The 22,646-nt window shown below is 30.8% G+C and overlaps 4 protein-coding genes across 7 annotated transcripts in view; all 4 read left to right on the plus strand.

The window, feature by feature from the left end:
* LOC123694898 (lachesin-like) overlaps positions 1-7,045 on the plus strand; it is an 83,553-nt gene extending 76,508 nt beyond the window's left edge. For 2 of the 4 annotated variants that reach the window (XM_045640511.1, XM_045640512.1), the window contains exons 6-11: positions 753-881; positions 2,340-2,477; positions 4,828-4,992; positions 5,346-5,420; positions 5,496-5,579; positions 5,856-7,045. In XM_045640511.1, the coding sequence (XP_045496467.1) occupies positions 753-881; positions 2,340-2,477; positions 4,828-4,992; positions 5,346-5,420; positions 5,496-5,579; positions 5,856-5,959 (695 nt within the window). In that variant the 3' untranslated portion in view covers positions 5,960-7,045. The remainder of the gene's footprint in view (positions 1-752; positions 882-2,339; positions 2,478-4,827; positions 4,993-5,345; positions 5,421-5,495; positions 5,580-5,855) is intronic. The other 2 variants (XM_045640514.1, XM_045640513.1) reach the window with 2 other exon arrangements.
* A 3,715-nt stretch (positions 7,046-10,760) lies between these two features.
* LOC123695200 (4-coumarate--CoA ligase 1-like) lies at positions 10,761-14,458 on the plus strand. Its single transcript, XM_045640966.1, has 9 exons — positions 10,761-10,877; positions 11,110-11,317; positions 11,435-11,750; positions 11,859-12,018; positions 12,205-12,347; positions 12,563-12,695; positions 13,216-13,437; positions 13,611-13,781; positions 14,143-14,458. The coding sequence occupies exons 1-9, from the start codon at positions 10,761-10,763 to the stop codon at positions 14,284-14,286; spliced, it is 1,614 nt and encodes a 537-aa protein (XP_045496922.1). The 3' UTR covers positions 14,287-14,458.
* Positions 14,459-14,870: 412 nt separating this feature from the next.
* LOC123695201 (4-coumarate--CoA ligase-like 9) lies at positions 14,871-16,952 on the plus strand. Its single transcript, XM_045640967.1, is given in 6 exon segments — positions 14,871-14,902; positions 15,304-15,436; positions 15,755-15,973; positions 16,221-16,391; positions 16,834-16,885; positions 16,888-16,952. Coding segments are annotated over 6 exon segments (672 nt in total).
* Positions 16,953-18,435: 1,483 nt separating this feature from the next.
* LOC123695076 (4-coumarate--CoA ligase 1-like) lies at positions 18,436-22,407 on the plus strand. The gene is made up of 9 exons (XM_045640779.1): positions 18,436-18,576; positions 18,865-19,072; positions 19,290-19,605; positions 19,754-19,913; positions 20,231-20,373; positions 20,739-20,871; positions 21,198-21,419; positions 21,658-21,828; positions 22,122-22,407. Exons 1-9 carry the CDS (start codon positions 18,460-18,462, stop codon positions 22,230-22,232), a joined length of 1,581 nt encoding a protein of 526 aa, XP_045496735.1. The 5' UTR covers positions 18,436-18,459; the 3' UTR covers positions 22,233-22,407.
* The last annotated feature ends 239 nt before the right edge of the window (positions 22,408-22,646 follow it).

Genomic DNA, 22,646 nt, shown 5'->3' on the forward strand with positions numbered 1-22,646 from the left:
AACTGATTAGTTATGATCAGAGATTAGGGTAATAATGATGTTTTGTAATGTTACGGACTTACAACACAATAACAATTTGAGCAAATATTGTTTTTCAAATAGCTTTAGAAAATTTAGTAGTCAATACAAATGCCCTGAGCAATCCTATTTTATTTCAACTGCGATAACAACTGTTACGCCTCGTTTATTCTTTTTCATGTACCATAAACCTTAGCAAAACCGGTGTACAAATAAATACCTACGTAAAAACCTGACCAATAATGAATAGGGAACCTTACATTTTGCTGTATGTCCGAATATAGCATTAATAATCAATTACCGTTGTGTTACTTGCATTGATAGTAATTGTATTCAAACAAGTAGGTGAGAAGCTCATTAAATTGTAAACTCTGTTTACCAATCTATTCAAACCGATCAAGATGTTTCATTTTTTATAGCATAGATGTATATTTGTAATGAAGGAGAGGACCATGACTAATTTTCAATTGATGTCGATAATTATTATGTCCCTGACATTTTGCTCCTGCGACATATTAACTATGTTTATTGTATTTTAACATGTTTGCTTTAAATTTTATGAAGGTGTAAAATTTTAATTTGAAATCTAACATTTAATAGGTACTTATTTATACGACAATAGTACATATCTACATATCCATATTGACTTTAATAATATTATGCACACAATGTAATTAGATCTCTAATCGGCAAGATACCATTGCACCTGTATATCATTTCTCTCTCTTCAACAGTAAGCGTGGTTGACGGCGAAACACTCACGATAACGAAGGTTTCCCGATTACACATGGGAGCCTACTTATGTATAGCGTCTAATGGCGTGCCTCCTTCGATTAGTAAACGCATCATGTTAATGGTTCAGTGTGAGTATTACCAAGCATTACACTAAGCTGAAGTTAAGCCCGAGTGGATTACTTTGAAACGTAAAGCTCGACTGCAGTAAGAATAGACTGAAACATCCATATTCCCTGTAGCGTTAGTAAACAGATTTGATGTGGAAACATATTCAGAGAGCAAATCTGTTGACTATTTAAGGAGCAGAGCTATTTCAAAATCATAACCTATACAATAATCACTCATATGTTTAATGGTTTAAATTGGATCAGATTTTTTCATTCTGAAAATATGGACCGTAATTTTTTAAATTCAAATCTAATTCACGTATTTTGGCAATCCCTAATACGTTTACGAATATGTCAGCCGATTAAAGTTAGCTGCTATTTTTGGACTTTGTTGGTGGAAAATTTCAATTTAATATTTACAGCGAATTGAATTATGACCGTAAGCGGATTGCATAAAGCGTACAGAAATATAAGCCTTTGCCGTAGTTTTTCCATTTTTTATGTTTAGTTTTAGCAAATAAATTACTGCAACGTCAGGGTTTAATTCTAAAATATGATTGTTGTATAATTTTGTAACTCGATTTGATGCGCTCGTAAGTCCACAAACACATATTACCTATAAGAAGGGATAGGATAATACAATTAAAGAAATGGGTTTTTTGTTTATTTATAAAATCATCAATAGCTAAACATTTACAAATTCCAATGCTCCAATCTATAAAATATTATTTAATAGGTATAATATTTCGGGTTCTATTTCTGTACAAACTATTTTGAACTGCCTCCGCAAGATTTCTTATAAGTTATAGTATAGCTTTAGACCGTTTAAGTCTCTTGCTATATCACTATAGGTCAAGGGTACGGGTAAGGGTACGAACTCCGACAAACAGCATTCACCTTTATATAATATACTAGCGGTTCGCCCCGGCTTCGCCCGTGGTACCTACATGTTTACGTTTTTTTTCATAAAAACTCTCTCAAGTTGGATTGAACTGCACATGGTGTGCGAATTTTATTATAATCGGTTAAGTGGTTTAGGAGTCCATTGAGGACAAACATTGTGACACGAGATTTATATATATTAAAATAATAAAATCTTTAATTTTTAATTTATTATGCACCACTGTCCACCATACTCAGCATTTGTCCTAGTCGATTGGGTTGCCTGGCAGAGATCGCTGTCAGCGATAAGGCCGCCCTCTGTACATTGTTAATTAAGTTATGTGTTTTAAATTGTCCTATATGGTGTACAATAAAGAATTTTTCATTCATTCATTCATTCATTCACCTTTTCTCGTAATTTTTAAAATTATTCATGAACAACACAATAATAATATGTGCATTCATAGCTACAAATCATGTGATTAATTACATGTCATCCTTCATTAAGTTTGTTCTTTTTAAAGCAACGTTGATGATTGTCACTATCTGGCCTAAGAATTAATGTTGAATTCTAAACTAATTGTACCTTTGTCACAGTTCCGCCGATGTTATCAATACCAAATCAGCTGGAAGGCGCTTACCTAGGTCAGGATGTCACGTTAGAGTGTCACACTGAAGCCTACCCCTCCTCCATAAATTACTGGACAACAGACAGAGGAGATATGATTATATCCGGTAAGGTTCTTACTTATTTGCTTTTAATATTAATTTAAATTTTATCTATTTAAAATTGTTATCTATTGTCATAAAATGTTGCTAAACTCAATTTTTGAAATGTAGCAATTATTTGGAAAAAGTTTAAGTAAAATTCTTAAGAAAATTCGAATAAGAAGCTTCTAATCAAATATTGTGGAAAATCTTTAAGTATTAATGTAAGGAAAATAAAAATATTTATTGGTACAATTTCGCTGTTTAGATTAACAATTATATTATTGTAATTTGATTAATTATTGATCTCACATTCGTATAAACAATTCAATGTATACCAGATAAAAATATAAAAGCCATAAGCCACCAGTTTTTATACACTTTATAAGAGCTATTTCTCTTTTTTCCATTACACGTCCCTAAAATTTATATACCTTTTATCGTATAGACTGGACGTCAAATTTGATTCGCAGTACTCCGCGGCACTCTAAAACATGACAAAAACGGCTGGCATTTTTGTAGTCCAACGTTCCAACTAGTTTAATAGGGGTCAGTGTCTGAAATCAATTGTAAAATTTTGTAACTGCAGTCTATTTTACATAATTGAATTCTACGAAACAAGCGATTGCTAAAACGAATAAATACAATAGTGAAACATAGTATTTAGGTTATTGAAAGTCGTTCAAACGTAAGTAAGTTACAAAGAGAAAGTTTTCCAGTGATTCTTTGTAGCTGCTATAGTTTCCTGATAGAAATACGTGTTCGTTGAATCGATGCTAATGTTTTATCTGAATCTTAGATGAGATATTATCAGGAGAAATTATCCTGTTCTAACAGAACTGAAGCAATCTGTCGTCATTAAATAGGTACCAGACATTTACATTGCTCGAAGCTTATACATAATCTACGAGATCTGGAAAAACTAATTCTACACTCTAATTTATAATGAATATAAGAGCTCTACCTACACATAGTTATGGCAGTATTGTCACTTCTAACTTTGAACTAATTTGACAATCAATATAATTTGTAGAAATATAGACTAATATATGTATTAATATCTATTTACTTGTATATATATCAGCGTCAATATATTATTATAGACATCCATAAATAATAATACACAACAAATTTATAACCGGAAGAATAGATACAAATCCAAACCCTTTTCTTTACATAACTAATACAAACATTAAGTAAATGCATGCTTCGATAAAATCAAATCCTATTATTCACATTGTAATTAATCGGTACATAGCTACAAGACAGGATAGATAATAATACTTTCCAACAACAGAAACCATACATCATGTACGACTAAATAACATACGCTGCTGTCAAAATGTAACATTGTACGATTCTATCAATGATTTATTGCTCGATGATGAAAATAGTTTCCTTTGAAGGAAAGGTACCTACTAACCATGTACTAGCTATTCAATTGACCGTAAATTGAATTGAAGTAAAAGTTACTGCTTAATGATTTTCTCCTATGATTTCTGTTCCAAATGACAGATAATATAATGTCTGTCCACAATATAATCCTTTTCCTGGAAACGATTGTGTATACCTACTTTGAAGTGCTTTCATATTGAAAGAAAATGGATATTTGATTTCTTCCAATATTTAAATTCTAAAGCGTACGACTGACCATTGTAAAAATAAATAAGAAGAGATTTTAACGAAAACTAGATTGGTACAAAAATAATGTACCTATCTACTTATTTCTTGTCGACAAACAATAATTTTTATTTAGAATATAAATTACACTGCAACAATTCCAATTACATAAGTTTACATTAAAACTTTTACTTGACGTTACAAGAAAAGTTGCTAAATAGAAGATTGTACCAATATCTTCCATAATCGTGGAACGTGCATTTGACTAAGTAGTTGTCGAGAAAGCTGGCTATCCAACGTGTAATGGTGAACTTTTTACTTTGTAGCCGATGTCGCTCCCTTGCCTGCAGGGAAAAACGTATTTCGCAATTCAGAATTTTTGCCAAACGAAGTTTGTTGTAAAATTTTCATACTAATTCTATGTTATTTTTAGTCTTTCTAGCGATATTTGAAAAATACACGTGCTTTGTATGAACTTTATGTAATGGAAATTTAACACATTTTTTTCTGTATGGAAAATATTGACGAATAACTTGTTTTTTTATATGTCAATACAGATCACTGACTCGTGAGAGGAATATAAAGTATAAACGTTAGTTTTACAATTGAGGTTGTTTTTATTAAAGTTATCAAAAGTTGATAAAACAACGTCAATTTAGATGGCAAATTATTATTAACCTAATACAAAATAAGAAACTTACAGTAGCTAGGCAGATACATATTGTAAACAAATGCTCAGCTCTTGTAATTTAAGTAGAGATGGAAATTATAGGTGGGAAGTATGAAGCGATTCCTGTTGACAGCGGGTACAACAAGTTCATGATGCTCAAGATACGAAACATAACAAAAGAGGATTTCGGATTTTACAAGTGCATCGCTAAGAACTCTCTCGGAGAGACTGATGGGATCATTAAACTGGATGGTAAGCTTCACGATTTTGTATTCTGTTATTATTTTTATTTATTGTTCAATGTAAGTCATGTAAATGTAACTTGCTTTTGTGAAAACAGAGATTTATTAAGAAACACGAGTTTAAGTTTCTTTCGTAAAAACAAATAAGACCAAAGAAGATCCATTGTCAACCGTATTGGAAAATGTGTACATAATATTATGTATTTAGGAATTAATATAATAAATCATTAAAAACATAATTCAATTATAATTTAATAAAATCATCTATGACTTTATATTCTGATACTCTTAAAAAATATTTATTAAATAAATCAAGGTGTCCAAAAGGATTTTTTTGCTGATACTAAACAAACATTGTTACAGAAATCCCAGCTCCACCATCTGCGTTCACAACGACGCAAAAATCTATATTAGACAATCAAACAATTAGAAAGAAAGGTAATATCTATGAAGATTATTGTGAAATGAATATCTGATTATAACTATTTTAATTCGAGTTATAACTTTGAACAGGTCAATTACAAATTCTTCAAACGAACGACGCTATAAGTTCAACTTTTCAAGGTGAGGCATTCGATGGGCAAATAAGAGATTTCGGTATGTATTAAATAAATATTTATTAATTGGTGACCTTGTAACTTTCTATAGAAATTCCTCAACCTTAGTCATCAAGTTAGCATTTGTCGTCTATTCGATAATAAAACATATTAAGCAGTCTCTTTCGGTCTATTAAAACAAATGTGTTTTTCTATAGATGACGTCACTCTTTATTAAATCCTATTTGAATGAAAATTGCTACACAAATATAATTAATATTGATGGAAAAACATTAAAAGTATCAACAGATCCTAAGTCCGTGTTTCTTATTTTCAGACTTCTACGAAAACTCGGCGTCATCACTTAAATTTTATAAAACATTTTTATTAATTTCACTATGTCACATGATGAACATAACAAGATATATTTTGATCTCTTGATGTTAATTTAGTCATTTTTGTGATATCATTCCTATGTATAACTTCATTATGCTGATCAGACAATAAATGTTAATGTGACACGTCTGCAAGTTATTTATGTTTCTAACCATACTCATATATTAATAAAGTTATCTATTAACCTTTCGCATAAAGTGTTTATTACATTGGCGTTTTAATAGCGCATCCTATTTTGTGTATAATGTAGAGAAGCCGTAATGAATATAGTTCTGTGTTATAATACTATTCCTTATAGTTCAGAGGTTAGTTCTTTAACAAAGGCAAGTTTGTGTGTTGATATTTCAAATCACTGGCCTCTATTGCTGCTTATACATGCCTCAGACATTGGAATAAAGCAATTTGGCTATAGTGATTGTGGCGTTGATAGCTCATCTCTACAAGGTAATAACAATGAATATTCCGAAGTAATGACAAAGTAGTTCAGCGACAAACGTTTCTCCATATTATACAGATATATTTTGTCAATATAGTTCATTATTAAAGCGCTATTAATACTACAATAAAATTTTTTTGTTTGTTATTTTATAGTTATTGCGAATAATCTGATTTTAAATGTCAATAATTTCTGGTACGATCAGTAAAGGAAAGAAATCCTATTTTATACGCATCAGTACATGATATACCTAGATATAGGTGATAGACTAGGCCTAGACGATCGAATTTTCTACATCGATTTTGTAAATTTTATTAAGCCTGGTGTAGAATAAATTATATTAGGTACTTATATACTTTTATTTAGATTTACTTGTTCTCGCACAATCTATTGATATATTAATTTTTGTAAAGTAGCCTTGTATAAAGTGTATGTTATTACAAGACATTTTTCGTTTTAGGGCTTGTAGATTTTACTATTTATTTAATTATATACTTCGTTATTTTTTATTCTTTAGATGTTTTACAAATGATACTTATAAGCTGTATAAGTGTATACTGTATAAGTTAAATGCTGTTACGAATGAATCAATCTATAGTAACTCAAATGTAAATTAAAATAGAATATTTTGTAACATTCTGCTATGAAAAGATTGCCAAAGAATATATGTGTTTAAATAAAAAACATTGCTTTTACTTCGTGTTTTATTTTGTCGAACCTTTTCATTACGCTTAGTATAAATGTATAAATGTAATAAAATTCTTTTCCATTTTTCCAACACAGATAGTGTTGTATGTAAAATGGAAACCTTACTTTCCTTATTAACTCATTACTCAGGCCCCGGAACCACAATAGAAAATCTATTGTGTCTGGGACCGATCGGGCCGCTTGGGGCTCAATGGGTTAAAATATTATAAATGCCAAAGTAGATTGTCTGTTTGTCTTACTTTCACGACGCGGACGCAACGGAGCATGTTTATGTTGTGATTTGTGGCTGGGAATGGGAGGCTAAAGAGAGGCTTCCGAAAGTTATAGTTGTATACGTAGTATATTATTATTAGTCTGTGGTTATAGAGAAGGTAGTTCTTACAGTGGTCAAAGATCTCATTCCGTTGGATTATTTTTTAATTATATAAGTGAAGACAAATGAATACAATATCAGCAACATAATTCCAATTTAACCATGTTATATAAAGAGGTGTAAAGTAAAATTCAATATAGCAAGCGCACCTATTCACGTTACATAACTGGCTAGTATGGCCATACTCCATAGTACGAACAGGTAACCCCAACCCCAACCGCTATTTCATTAATATGTAACGAAGACCAATCTCAGTGCAGCGCCCTTTATTGTCTCGATCAAATCAATACTGGCTGCTAACTCTATAATAGGACCATTAGCTAACCGTTACGAGCAATTATTACTAAGTGAATAAACACATATTAGCATGTTAATACACACACTATTACAATTGTTATTGTGGTAACGGTTTTTTGATATGGTGAGTAAGGATAGGTTTAAAAAATACCGGCGACTGGTGCTATAAATCCAACTTCTGTATTACATGGTATGTTTCTATTATGTAAAGTAAAGAACAATATTGTGAGTACCCTAGGTATGTTGAAAGTTGATAGACTTTAAATTATAATCAATGAAACATTGTTATTTTTTAATGACGATGATTTTTTTAAGGTAAAGACGTCATAAAACATGATCCACAATCAACTCGACTACTACTTAACTATATGGCTATTAATTAGAAACATGAATATTGAATATCCTTTTATTTTATTTATTTGTATTTTATTTTATGTGGATAATTACTTTTTATCGCAGTTATAAGCAAATACTTTATAATATAATGTATAAAAGGTATAATTATTGAATACTCCATGCTAACCTAATTTTTTATTCGCATTCTTTTCGTTTTGGTACCTAATTATATAATATCTGTATGGCGATGGTATTTTCGCACAAGTGACTGAACAGATTCGAATTATATTTTTTAATATATAGATCAATAGTATATAGTATCAATCATTTATGTTTTTATGTACCTACCTACCTATAATTTCTTAGACAATTCATCGTCCATAAAACCTAAAGCTAATAAAACAGGTGAAACGTTTGCGAAGTAGCTGTCGCTTGTCGCAGGATAATAAAAAGTGCACGCAAGCTAAACCGCAGTCAGAATGCAGGCAACTACCTATAATCTATATCTAACTCTTTGTGTGGCTTTAATAACCTTCGGCTTTAATCAGATGATGATGAGGACTTTACATAACGTTATAAATTATAAGGAGGTTTCCATATAATTTAAAACAAACATAAATGTCTGCGGCTCTAAATATAACATTAAATAACTTTTTGAAGGTTATCATATATAGGTACATAATTAACTCTTAAAACATTAAAAAATACGATGTATATTTCCAAGTAATGAAAAGAACAGGCAGGTAGATAATATTGGTATGTACTTATATTCATTAATAAAGCAATTAAAAGATATCAATGTAATTTATTTATTTTCAAATTATAGCAACCTCTAATAAAAGTTAGGGAGCTTAATGTTAAATGTAGATAACAAACGAATAATGTGACAGAAACACAAAATACCTATAGATTATAGAAAGGTACGGAAAGTAATAAAAAAACTATCAGTGTTTAGGTGTATAATTCTACCGTAAACAATACTGATTTCTGCAAATTCTCATTCAAACTTAATTAGATCTAGCTCTTTCAATCATCATAAATGCTACCTACTACTTCTACTACCTATGATAAATAACTTACTGTTTGGGATTAATGGTTTATTTCAAGACATTAAACAAATAAATTCTGGTTCGACGTCAGTGGAATGTAGGAACTAAAAACAATATAGCTTAGTATGCTTCTAAACTTACTAAAATCTAATAACGAGTATCATTCATCATCATACTCAACAAACTACAGGATCTAAAATTAAAAAGCAGATCTTCACCTTTTACTACCTTATTATAAAGCTGAAGAGTTTCTTTGTTTGAACGCGCTAATCTCAGAAACTACTGGTCCGATTTGAAAAATTCTTTCGGTGTTAGATATCGAAGAAGGGAGGCTATAAATCGACCACGCTAAGGCCAACTGCAACAGGAGCGGAGAAATGCGGGTAAAACTGCGTGGCACAGCTAGTTCTAAATAAGTATCAGGTAGTATTCAAGTAGTAGTAAGTGTAATATATCAAATTACAAATATAAATAAATATAAACTATTATATCATAATATGAAGTAACTGTTACCAATTACGGTAGTAGCTAACCTTATATTATAATACCTATGTTATTATAATGGAATTAGGTCATCCTTGGAATAGTAATTGGAAGTAATGTCTGGGTAGAGTTATAACAGCGTTATATTTATTCACACGTATTACAAATTACCATAAAGTTATGTATATCTAATAATATTTATCATTTTCGATACATGATATGCCTTTTTTCTATTAAACAAATATTTTTATTTTAAACGCAATACTTCTCAGCATGAGAAAATTAATTTAAGTGTTTAAAAAACGTAGACCAATAAAACAGAGTTAAAAACTCATTAAAATAAACAGATTCAACAACTTAATTTTAACTTTTATTCCAAACTTGCTCAATATAGGTATATAAAGGAGTTTTCACGTGTCCCAAACTGGAAAATAGTATTTTTTTTAAATAATTAATAGAGCCGGTTCATTTATACATAAAATCAATTAAAGAAAATACAAATGCAAATAAATAAAGAAAATGGAAACGAATTGTAAGTGTAAAAAAGAAATATAGATAGTGATAGCAGAATGAATTTTACCAGTAAGTATAATCTTTTTTATTTACGTTACTCTATATGCTGGGTGGAATTATGTAATAGCACCTGGATGAAAAGAACTCTAAATACTGTAGATAGAAAATTATACTCTCTCACATATTTTTGAAAATTTACTTCCCACACCTGGAAATCAAACCCTGTACTAATATTGCATCAATTTAGGGTGAATGATAACGATGAAACTGTCTAGTAAACTTGATAAATCAGATGAAAGCAAAACTTGATAATAAAATTCCACCCTGATTGTGTTATTTCAAAACTTTGAAGTGTTAGAATTTTTTTTTTTAATCTACCATTCATAGATCAGGCTAATCCGCATCAAATTTTCTACAACCAAGCTTTATAATTTTAACAACCTAACCAAACTGCTTGATATGTTTCATTTACGATTCTTTTTTTGATATTGCGCAGTGTCATTGTACAAAATGTTCAGGACAACAGATCAGGGTTAAGGTGACTTATACAGTTCATGAACATGAACACAAACTGAATTATGGAAAAATAAAAGAGAAGTAACTCAGGTATAAAAATAAAACGAGAGGATATTATTCAGCTCAATTGCTACAATGTCTTCGAGTGCTCTGAATGTGTATGGTGACCAAAATATACTAGTACCAGCGCATCTACACTTTGGCAAATATTTACTGAACCATGTGAAAAATGTACAGGACACGGTTGCGTTGGTTTGTATGCCTTTGCTTTTTGGAAAGTATTGTTTTTGATCATATTGAAAAACATCCTCATACCTCTCTACTATTTTCACTTTATTTTTTTGATATCGTGTATTTATTATCATTATATCTTTCTCATTCCTACCACTAATAACATGAAAGAATTTGGAGTATCTATAAGTTTAGAGTCAATGAGTGATGAATTGAGATTTGACAAGGTGTTGTAAATAAAGTTCTTGAGCAGGTACATGCGGAAAGTGGAGAACAGATTACATACAAGGAGCTCACTCAATGCGCCGTGAACCTGGCGAGCGAGCTGATGAAGTTGGGGGTCGGGCGAGGGGACATTGTCGCTCTGGGCACAGAAAAGCGCAATGAAATTGCGCCAATCGTGCTAGCTGTTTTATTGACAGGGGCTGCTTATACCACTTTTAATTTATACAATGGCAAATGTGAGGCTTATTATTTTATTTCATGTTGTTGTTGAATATTTATTTCCAAGAATTAGGTGCTTCCCATAATTTTTTTTTCTTATTGTATACCTACATAAATCAATATCTTATTTTCAGCCACATTGAAACACAAATTGTCAATTGCTCGACCGAACTATTTCATATACTCCAAACTATTTTGGGAGAGATACAGTGATCTTTTATTAGCATCTGATTCCATTGAAACATTGATGACATTAGACGTTGAAATTACAAATGTTCCTTGCATAAAAACATTCATGAATTGCTACGTTGATATTAATAGTTTTGAGCCGGCTGAGGTGAAGGGACAGATAGATACAGCAATAATTTTTTACTCGTCGGGAACCACAGGTCTACCGAAAGGGGTGTGCTTTACGCATTTGAATTGTATTTTAAACTTAATACCTTTTATGTAAGTAAAATAAATAAGAGGAGATATATATCTATATTGCCTTAAAAACAGTAAATAAACGAAGGTGAGTGTAATTTTTAAAAATAAACTCTATTTTTTATTTTCAAGCTTGGACTATGGATCATTACAAAAGTTTTTAACATGTGGAGAATGGTATCACACTTATGATACTTTTTCAGTATTCAGATATTTAAGCATTGGTAAAACAATTATATATGTAACAAAGGTTACAGCCGAAAACATACTAAAAAGTATAAATGAATATAAGGTAAGCGAAGTTCTTTAGAGTATAATTTAAAAATTTGCTTGTAATCGAAATTAGAATATCAACTTAAATACATATTTATTAAACTTCCCCAACAGTATTTATCCTTAATGCTTTTGATTTATTAGATTTTTCTTTGCTATGATTTGTAGTAAAGTACAAAAAATATACATTTAATTTTTATTACAGATTGATATGGCAATGCTAACAACAAATCTTATAGATGATTTGTGCAAAATTTGCGATACCGACTATTACTCGGAAACTATGAAAGTAATTTATAACGTAGCGGCACCTCTACATAATAGAACGGTCGAAAGTATTAAAAAAAGGTTAATTTTACATTATGTTTACTCACATGTTTACTAATATTTCATTAAATAAAAAATGAGATTTATATTTTTCACTTATATTACCAGTAACAAATAGACTTCCTCCTTACAATTACTTCAATATATTGATACAATATAAGTACATAATGCATTTTGAATAAAATAGAATTTCACTTCATCAAACTCTTAATGTAATATTGATATTAACAAAACAGATTTCCGAACTTGAAAGAAGTATTTAAAGGTTATGGAATGACGGAATGCGGAGATATAACTTCAGAAAATTGGGGCACGAAAGGACCAAAGTCCGGCAGTGTCGGCGTGGTTTCACCTGGAATTGTTTTAAAGGTAACAGTTTTCATTTTATTTTATGTATTTGCTTTTCTTAAACGTGGTTTGTACTTCAGTTCTATTTCTAAACATACCAAATCAGGGGAATTACGGCCAAATACGGTCTGCGTAGGACTGTATTTGGCCGTAATTCCCCCGTTTGTAGATTAAGTAAACTGGTCAATGAGCAGAGAATTTTATTGAAATTTATCACGACAATTGTCATAAAATCCATAAATATTTCAAGGAATTGACTTAATTTTGTTCATTTTCTCTTTCTTTTGTCTCTCTCTTAGCGACTTGACTCAAATTATAATTGTCACAATTGTAAAAAAAAATTAATTGTATCATGTACCCACATTGTTGTGACAGTTAAATAGATTTGATGACCTTATTAAATAAAATAAAATAATATGACCATGACGAGGATGAAACAAGTATTTGAGCAACACAACTATGATGAACAGTTTTTGAACAAACGTATATTATTATTTATACAAGATTTATACAAATTCAGTGTTCCGTAATGTAATAACAGGTTACAGATCCTGTTACGGGCAGAACACTTGGTCCAAATGAAAGGGGTGAAATACGCGTCAAAGGCCCCGGACTTATGAAAGGCTACATCGGAATGGATCCTTCCACGTACTTGGATGAGGATGGCTTCCTTAAAACTGGCGATTTGGGATACTACGATGATGATAAATACTTTTATATCGTTGATAGGATTAAAGAAATTCTTCGCTATGATGGTTTTCAGGTTGAGATTATTTCATATCAATTATTTTTCCTGTTTACTGATTCAAATATGATTTTCATAAAAATATAATGCGAGTAAAAAGAAGAAGCGAGGAGAAAATGTACTGAATAAAGAAAGCGTTACTAAATTTATTTTTTAGTGAAGAATACGCTCTCATTTATAATTTTTTATAGATTTCACCATTAGAATTGGAATCAATACTACAGATGCACCCAGATGTGCTAGAAGTTGGCGTGGTCGGTAAACACAGTGAGGAACATGGCGATTTGCCTACAGCATTTGTCGTTACAGTGCCTGGTGCTAAGGTCACTGAACAGGAATTGATCAATTATATGGATGGTGAGGTAGGTATCGCTATAGTTCTTGTGCAAATATTCACCATATTCATATCACCTGCACCATAGGTTTGCATTTACTATTAATAAAACAGGTAAATTCATGAAAAATTGTTTGCACGGCAATATGGTACCTAGAAATCCGTCCATTTTACCCGTGAAATAATAGAATCAGTATCTTTTAAAATAATTGAATCAGTATTTGCAGAAAAATTTTTGCATTCCTAAAAATTGCACTAACAGCTTCTCTTCATAGCAAACTTTCCTGTAATGATATCTAATAAGTAATAATACACTTATCAAAAAAATTCTCTTCTTTTTAATTAGTAACTTTTAACACATATTATCAACATTCATATTTTCCGTTAAGGTACCGCCATTTATGCATCTAGCGGGTGGAGTGAAATTCGTCACAAAACTGCCAAGAACTCCCCTGGGAAAAATTCTGCGCCGTGAATTAGGAGAAATGTTGAAAAATGAAAGGATTAAAAAAAAAAATCTTTATTTGGGATAATTTGTAACAACGATATATTTTTTATACCCAGTTCAGTTCTCAGACAAAACTTTAGATATATCGTCATTGGACAGATGGCCTCAGTCGGCCGATTACACGTTAGTTTACTACATAATTACCTATTGTATAATATTATGTTTTATGCACTTATTTTTTTACTTAAGTTCTTCAAGCCAAGGTGCCATAAAGTTCAAAGTAAAAATTTAATGAAATGTTTAATTTAAAAAGTATTAATGTATTCGTAATGTGTTGTATTTCTATTTATTGTATTATGTTGCTGTTGTGTGTATTTAAAAAATGTAAAAAAAATTAAAACAACTTTAAAATACGTTTAGTGGGTTTTTTTTCTCTTGTTGAATGAATACAGATGAATACCTACTAATATAAATGAGCAATTTATTTTTAAATGCAACCAAAATGTAAAATATGAAAACAATAAATTCCTCAAAACTGAGCATTTGTAAATAAAGTAACTATACATATAATGTATTAGATGAAATTAATTCATTTTTCGCAATAACATTCCACGAAATACTGAGAACATTATTCTAATTAGCAATTTAGATTAGGTAGACACACATATTATGGTCTCAAAGCGTAGATATAAATATCTAAGGTATTAACATCAATACACCTAATGGCTAATTCAACTATAAAATTGGAACGATAGCACGTTGTTCAGCCATTGTTCATATCAAAATAAAATATTCTAAAATTTAATTTATTCATATTACCGAAAACCAAGAGATTGTAAAGTGGGAGGAGAAGATTTAATGACAGAAAACGGGGTTTCTCGTTTACCGGTAAAACTGAAAAAATAAATAAAAAAACGTTAAATTGCAAAGATGTATGTAATTAAAACATCTACAATTTTTGCTATTGCACTTTTTTCACATAACGTCAAAATTTATGTGAAACATTAAAATGAACACGTTGCATTTTTCTTGAACGTAAAATTTGTATGAATTAATTATTCATTTTGAATAATGGAAGTTCACTTTAATACCGGAAAAACAGGTTTACAAAGTTGAAAGAAGTATTTAAAGGTTATGGAATGACAGAATGCGGAGATATTACTTCAGAAAATTGGGGCAAAAAAGGACCAAAGCCAGGCAGCGTCGGTGTGGCTTCACCCGGAATCGTTATAAAGGTAAACGATTACCTTTCGTTTTTTTTTTAATTTATTTGCCTTTTGTCTTCTTGGTGCCTACACAAACTGAATGTACATTACTTAAGTTTGGCATGATTACTGAAATTACGGTGTGTAAAACCGTACAACTACTTATGGTGTATCATATCAACCACACCGAAAACGTCGTAACCTAAAATTAACCGCGGTACTTCGGCCGCGTACCTTCGGCATAGTGTGTTTAGACACTTAGGCAAATGTTATACGAACAAGTATTTTACTTTCTCTATTATAGCAAATAAATATCAATATAATATTCAGTATTGTGTCATGTAACAGGTTACAGATCCTACAACTGGCAGAACACTTGGTCCAAATGAAAGAGGTCAAATACGAGTTAAAGGCCTCGTTATGAACGGCTACATAGGAATCGACCCTTCCACGTACTTGGATGAGGAGGGCTTCCTCAAAACTGGCGATTTGGGATACTACGATGATGATAAATACTTTTATATCGTTGATAGGATTAAAGAAATCCTTCGTTATGATGGTGAACAGGTTAATCTTATATCATTTCAAATATTTTTTTTTTGTTCAAAGATAATCTGTATAAATATAAAAAAACATAAGAAGATGAAGTCAAAAGTAACTGAGAAAATTTTATCCAGCTCTTTTTTTACAAAAATATTGAATATCAAAAATATCCTTACATTGTTTAAATTATCAAAACGGGTAGGTATAATTAAAAAAAACAAAAATATGTGTTATTTTTACTAACAATGTAGACTCTCTTTACAACTTATAGGTTTCACCATTAGAATTGGAAACAATACTACAATTACACCCAGATGTGCTTGAAGTTGTCATAGTCGGTAAACACAGCAAGGAACTTGGCGATATGCCTACAGCATTTGTCGTAACAGTGCCTGGTGCTAAGGTCACTGAACAGGAATTGATCAATTATATGGTCGGTGAGGTAGGCATCAATACAGCAACTAAATCAATATTCATAACATCATACGTTTTCATTGACTATTATAAAACAAAGTGACTTCCAAAAAATTATTTTGTACACCTTGTTGAATTTAATATTTTATATTATTAAACTGAATGTATTTCAAATTTGCCGGGTAAATATCCTTCCCTATAATAGGGAAGTATTACTTCCCTATTAAATTTACGTACACGTTGAGATGTGTTCCAATTACCCTTAGAAAGTGCACACATTATTAAATTTAAATAATATTCTAAATATTATGATCCAATCAAACATCAGGTCGTTCGTTTTCTTTATGGTTCTATAAACGTATTATCAAAAGTTCTCAATCCACTATACATGGATCCACTATATCAATTATAAATTATTTGAATTTTAATGATCTCAATATTTCTCAGGTTACACTTATATTTTTCTTTAGGTGCCGCCATTCATGCATCTATGGGGTGGAGTGAAATTCTTTTCTAAACTGCCTAAAATCCCCGGGGGAAAATTCTCCGCCGTGAATTAGGAAAACTATTGAACAATGAAGGAAATTAAAGTTTTTTCTCCGATCCACGAATTCGAATTCACACTATAATTCGTTGAAATGTTTGTTAGAAATGTTATGTATAGGTATACCTACTTATGTATATACTAATTTATGTAATATCACAATATATTCTCATGTACTATTTATTTTCTGTTAATATTTTATTTTTATTGAAGTGTCTGTTTTATTGTCAATATAACGTTGCCTATTTTTACTCTCTCAACAACCCAATTTCTACAACCTTCTTTCAATGCATTTAATATCTTATAATTTTAATTTTTAATTTGTAATTAAGTATGCTCATAATTATTATGCTCAATAATTCGGTAATCAAAAATGCTAGTAAGTTGACTCTGTTAATTTTCATAACTTTTACATTTGTTTGTTTCTTTGAATGGCTAAATCGCGCTAATCAGTTAAACGCGCTAAAAAAAAGTTTGTTTGTTTCTTTCTTTGTTTGGACGTGCTAATCTCAGTAACCAATGGTCCGATTTGAAATACTCTTTCGGTGTTAGATAGCCCATTTATTGAGGAAGGCTATAGGCTATATAATCACACTAAGACCAACAGGAGCGGAGCAATGCGGGTAACGCCACGAGGCACAGCTAGTTTATAGGACAACCGTTTTTTACCGGTTCAATATACTTAATAATAGAAGATCCTGCATAAGGTCGATCTCCACTCATAGGGTACCTTTATAGTATAAAATATTATTGTAAACATTGCAGGATTTAGGAAATGCATTAGACATGCACATAATAGATGGGTATCCTAGATTTTACTATATATTATTCACAAATTAGGTACCAATACCAGTATTTTAGATAGTTAATTAAGTAAAACTATAAACAAGAATCAGAAGCAGGGAAAGAATTGAATTATTTTTCAAATTGGTATTGAAAATTGAGGCTTTTTCATAAATCACTTAATTAAGTTATTTTGTTAATATTCAATGAATGAAAAATTAAAAAAAATTGATACAGACATGAACAAATATAACCCCTATCGTAATATACATCATCTTCTCAAAACTGAGAACTAATAAATTTTGATGTCTCAATGAAATTCATGGATTTGCGCGTTAATATTCAACTAAATACCTACAGAGCACATTAATCAAAAACCTACGCAAGACACAATAAAGATAACACTCATTATTATGTATTACAGAAAATTTCTGTAATACATAATAATGAGTGTTATCATATATAATATACGTTTAGTTTGTAATCTAAGCGATTAGTATATAAACCCATTTATTTTATTTTATACTTTTTCCTCTACTGTACCAAAGGTTGTCTGGAAGAAATCGCTCTAAAGCGATAAGACCGCCATTTGTACTTAGTCTAAGCTATATTTAAGTGTCTGTATTTCTTTGTTATTCTCTTTAAGTGCAATAAAGAATTGATAAATAAATAAATAAATAAACGTATATAAGAGATAGTATATATACTAAACGTATATAAACTCGACTATAACAACAAATGGATGGCATGTTGATCAGCAATTGCTACAATGTCTTCAAGTGAGTTGTATGTGTATGGTGACCAAAATATACAAGTTCCTGCGCATCTAAACTTTGGAAAATATTTACTGGATCGTCTAAAAGATGTAGGCGACACCGTTGCTCTGGTTTGTGTATATCTTTATTTTAATAAATTACATAAAAATTGAGAGTAGTACAAAATTGTTGGACATTTTTTACTCCGTCGTATCAATTAACATAGTTTTAGGCTTTACATTTTCGTGAAATGTGTTCAATATAATTATTCTTATCAAAATATAGACTTTGTCGAAAAGAATAATTAAATGACTATAAGGCTACACGAGTATAAGTACATTACGATAAAATGAGATAGGTACTTTAATATTAACTCTTTTAACCCTTGTAAAGGATTTAGTTCGCAATTTTCCCAACAGGTTAATGCGGAAAGTGGAGAACAGTTTACATACAAGGAGCTAACACAACGCGCCGTGAACCTGGCGAGTGAGCTGATGAAGTTGGGGGTCGGGAGAGGGGACATTGTCGCACTGGGCACAGAAAAGCGCAACGAAATTGTGCCAACCGTGCTGGCTGTACTACTGACGGGGGCCACTTATACCACTTATGATTCACGAAATGGCAAATGTGAGGCAACTTTTACGTCAATCGCTTACAAATTATTTATAATAGACTCTTCGAAATTCGTACTTCGATAGCCGAGCGTTATTGAGAAAAAGAGTCTTGATAGACAGACAGACAGGCGGACGGACAACGAAGTGATCCTATAGGAAAAGAAAAAACTGTTTGGAACCCTAAATTCACATGAATATACTTACTTAAAAGTTTTTATTTTTATTTTCAGCCTCATTGAAACATAAGTTGTCAATTGCTCGACCTAAGTATTTGATTTATTCCAAACTATTTTGGGATAGATATAGTGATCTTTTATTAGTATCTGATACAATTAAAACATGGATGACATTTGACGATGAAATAAAAAGTGTTCCTTGCATTAAAATATTTATGAACAACTACGTTGACATTAGTAGTTTTGAGCCGACTGAGGTGAAGGGACAGATTGATACAGCAATAATTTTTTACTCATCGGGAACCACAGGTCTACCGAAAGGGGTCTGTTTTACGCATTTGAGCTGTATTTTAAATACAATACCCTACAAGTAAGTCACTTACCATCATAAGTCACCAGTTTAGATACAATATTTATAATAAGATGGTAAAATTATTGGAATTGAGAATAAGACCAAATGTGATGTGAATGTGTCTTTTTTTATAAAACTAACAATAAATTGATTATTTACTTTCAAGCTTGGACTATGGATCGATGCAAAGGTTCTACATCTGTGGAGAAATGTATCATAGTTACGACACTTTTTCAATGTACAAATATTTAAGCCTCGGAAAAACAATCGTATATGTAAAGAATGTTACACCCGAAAATTTACATAAATGTCTTAATCAATATATGGTAAGAATTATGATACTTTTTTTATGTAATAAAAATGTAATTTTGTATAATAAATAGTTAAACGGTAATTGTATAATTATATATTATCTAAAAATAGATAGTCGTGACTGTCACTATAACGACTATTATTTTTGTTGGACTTGTCTTGACTATTTTATTTTTAATATCTTGTTATCACTTTGATCCAAGTCAGCCGTTAGGGGTGGTCAGGGCGAGCAGCAGAAAAATAATAATTTCCCATTTTTAACAATACCTCTACTTTCGTGATTTTGAAAGAATATTCTAAAATTAAATACACTTATTTTTTTGGTTTTCAGATTGATTTGGCTATGTTATTACCAATCATTATCTATGAATTGTGCGAATTTTTCAACACAGACGTTCTGTCGGAATCGTTGAAAATTATATATAGTGTTTCAGCACCTCTTCATTATAAAACAATCAAACATATCAAAAAAAGGTTAAGTCATAGTATGTATGTATGTATGTAATAAAGATCTCTTTGTTGATCGGTGCCTTATCGGTGGTGTCGGAATTTTGCAATCTTCTTCTATTTATTAAATAATGAAATATTATGCTTAAACGTATTAAGTAAATGAATAAAAGTTTATTTATCAATATCATAACACCTTTTCTGAATTATAATATCAGATCTTTATGAGCGATTCCTCAAAACGAACTAAGATTTTTTTAGTAATTAAAATTTAAAAATGGTGATATTAAGTATATGTTTTAGAATAAAAGTTGAATAAGTATATGACTTTAGACAAGTCTTGTCAAGAAATTAATCTTTATTTTATATTTTTTTAACAATATCGCGAACAGATTCCCAAATCTGAAAGAAATAATCCAAGGCTATGGCATGTCAGAATGCGGAGATATAACTTCAGAAAATTGGGCCACAAAAGGACCAAAACTTGGCAGCGTCGGTATGGCTTCACCTGGCGTTGTTTTAAAAGTAACAGTTTTTTTTTTATACATTAAAAACATGTTTTGCTTCCAAGTTTCAATCTTAGCTTCTATTTGAAGACAGAACTGCTTCGCATTGCAAGTGCTTTGCGAGGCTGTACGCTCTGCGAGGACCCGCTATCCAGCAAGTCCAAGAGCCCAATGTTTAATACAATATAAGCGACCAATTTACCAGGTGCAAATAAAAAATGCCTCATTAACTATTTTACTCACCCATAAAAATATGCAGCTGAAAATCAAAATTTAATTTGACTAAATAAATAATTGAATATTAACAACAAATCGATATTATCAAATTGTACTGATTAATTACAGGTTACAGATCCCAATAATGGTAGGACACTTGGTCCAAATGAAAGAGGTGAAATACGCGTCAAAGGCCCCGGACTTATGAAAGGCTACTTCGGAATCGACCCTTCCACGTACTTGGATGAAGATGGTTTCTTTAAAACTGGCGATTTGGGATACTACGATGATGATAAATACTTTTTTATCGTTGATAGGATTAAAGAAATATTTTCTTATAATAACCACCAGGTGAAGCTTATTACATTTAATTTTTGAGGAAAACCCCTGAATTTTAATTTATGTCAAATTTTATCTAAGTATGTCATTATTTGACTTCCCGATTGAGTATATTCTTCTGTGATGAAATTCACACGCAAAATCTTTGAGTAACTAAATCAATCGGGAAACTTCCAAAAAAGTGTTTTGAAAATTGTCACGCCATATGTTGTAGACAGAAACATCGGTCAATTTGTATTCTATTTTTCAGGTTTCACCATTAGAACTAGAAACAATCCTACAATTGCACCCAGATGTGCTGGATGTCGGCGTGGTCGGTATACATGATGAAGTACATGGCGATAAACCTACAGCACTCGCCGTAAAAGTGCCTGGTTCTAAACTCACTGAACAGGATTTAATCAATTATATGGCTGCTGAGGTAGGCATTGATAATTTAAATTAAATGATAAAACAATAAAAAAGTCAAATATTGTCGATTTTTGCCATGCTAGTTTCCTTACGATGCCTGATTAAACGGAACATGGATGATATGGATATTAATTAATATTTTTTTGTCAAGTCTCGCGACTTTTTAATAGATTATGGAAGCATAGACATAAATATTGTTGAAGAAAAAACTTACATACTTTACAGTTGTTACAAAAAGCTTAGCTTAGCTTTTGTGTAACAACTTTTGAAACGTAATGTATTAGTATGAACTTTTTTTTCAAGGTTCCGCCGTTTATTCATCTAGCGGGTGGCGTGAAATTCGTCACAAAACTGCCAAGAAATTCCTGGGGGAAAATACTGCGACGTGAATTAAAGGAGCTCTTACACAATTAAAAGCACAACGGGAAAATATAATTTATTCCGTGATTCAGGAGTGACGTGAAAAACCTGATAATTATATTTTTCTTCTGATAACTTATAATCAAGAATGCATATAATTATTATAATCTGGAATTCTCCTTGGAATTTGAAAATGATATAGTTTTTTTTATGAAAATAAGCTTTATATTATAATAGAAGTTCATCTAAAAATTAACAGTTGTAAGAACAAGATGAATGATGATTAATATAAGGAATAACAACAATTATTATTGTTTCTTTTTCTTATTATCTTATTTAATTAAACCTCACATTTTGCGGTGGAAAAAATATTAACCATAAAATTATTAAGCTAATTTTGAACAACCGAAACCAAACTAGTCAGGGGAAACGTTGCATTGCTGAAACTAATTAATATTTTGCAATGAT

Source organism: Colias croceus, chromosome 10 (assembly GCF_905220415.1).
Source record: "Colias croceus chromosome 10, ilColCroc2.1".
NCBI classification, from domain to species: domain Eukaryota; kingdom Metazoa; phylum Arthropoda; class Insecta; order Lepidoptera; family Pieridae; genus Colias; species Colias croceus.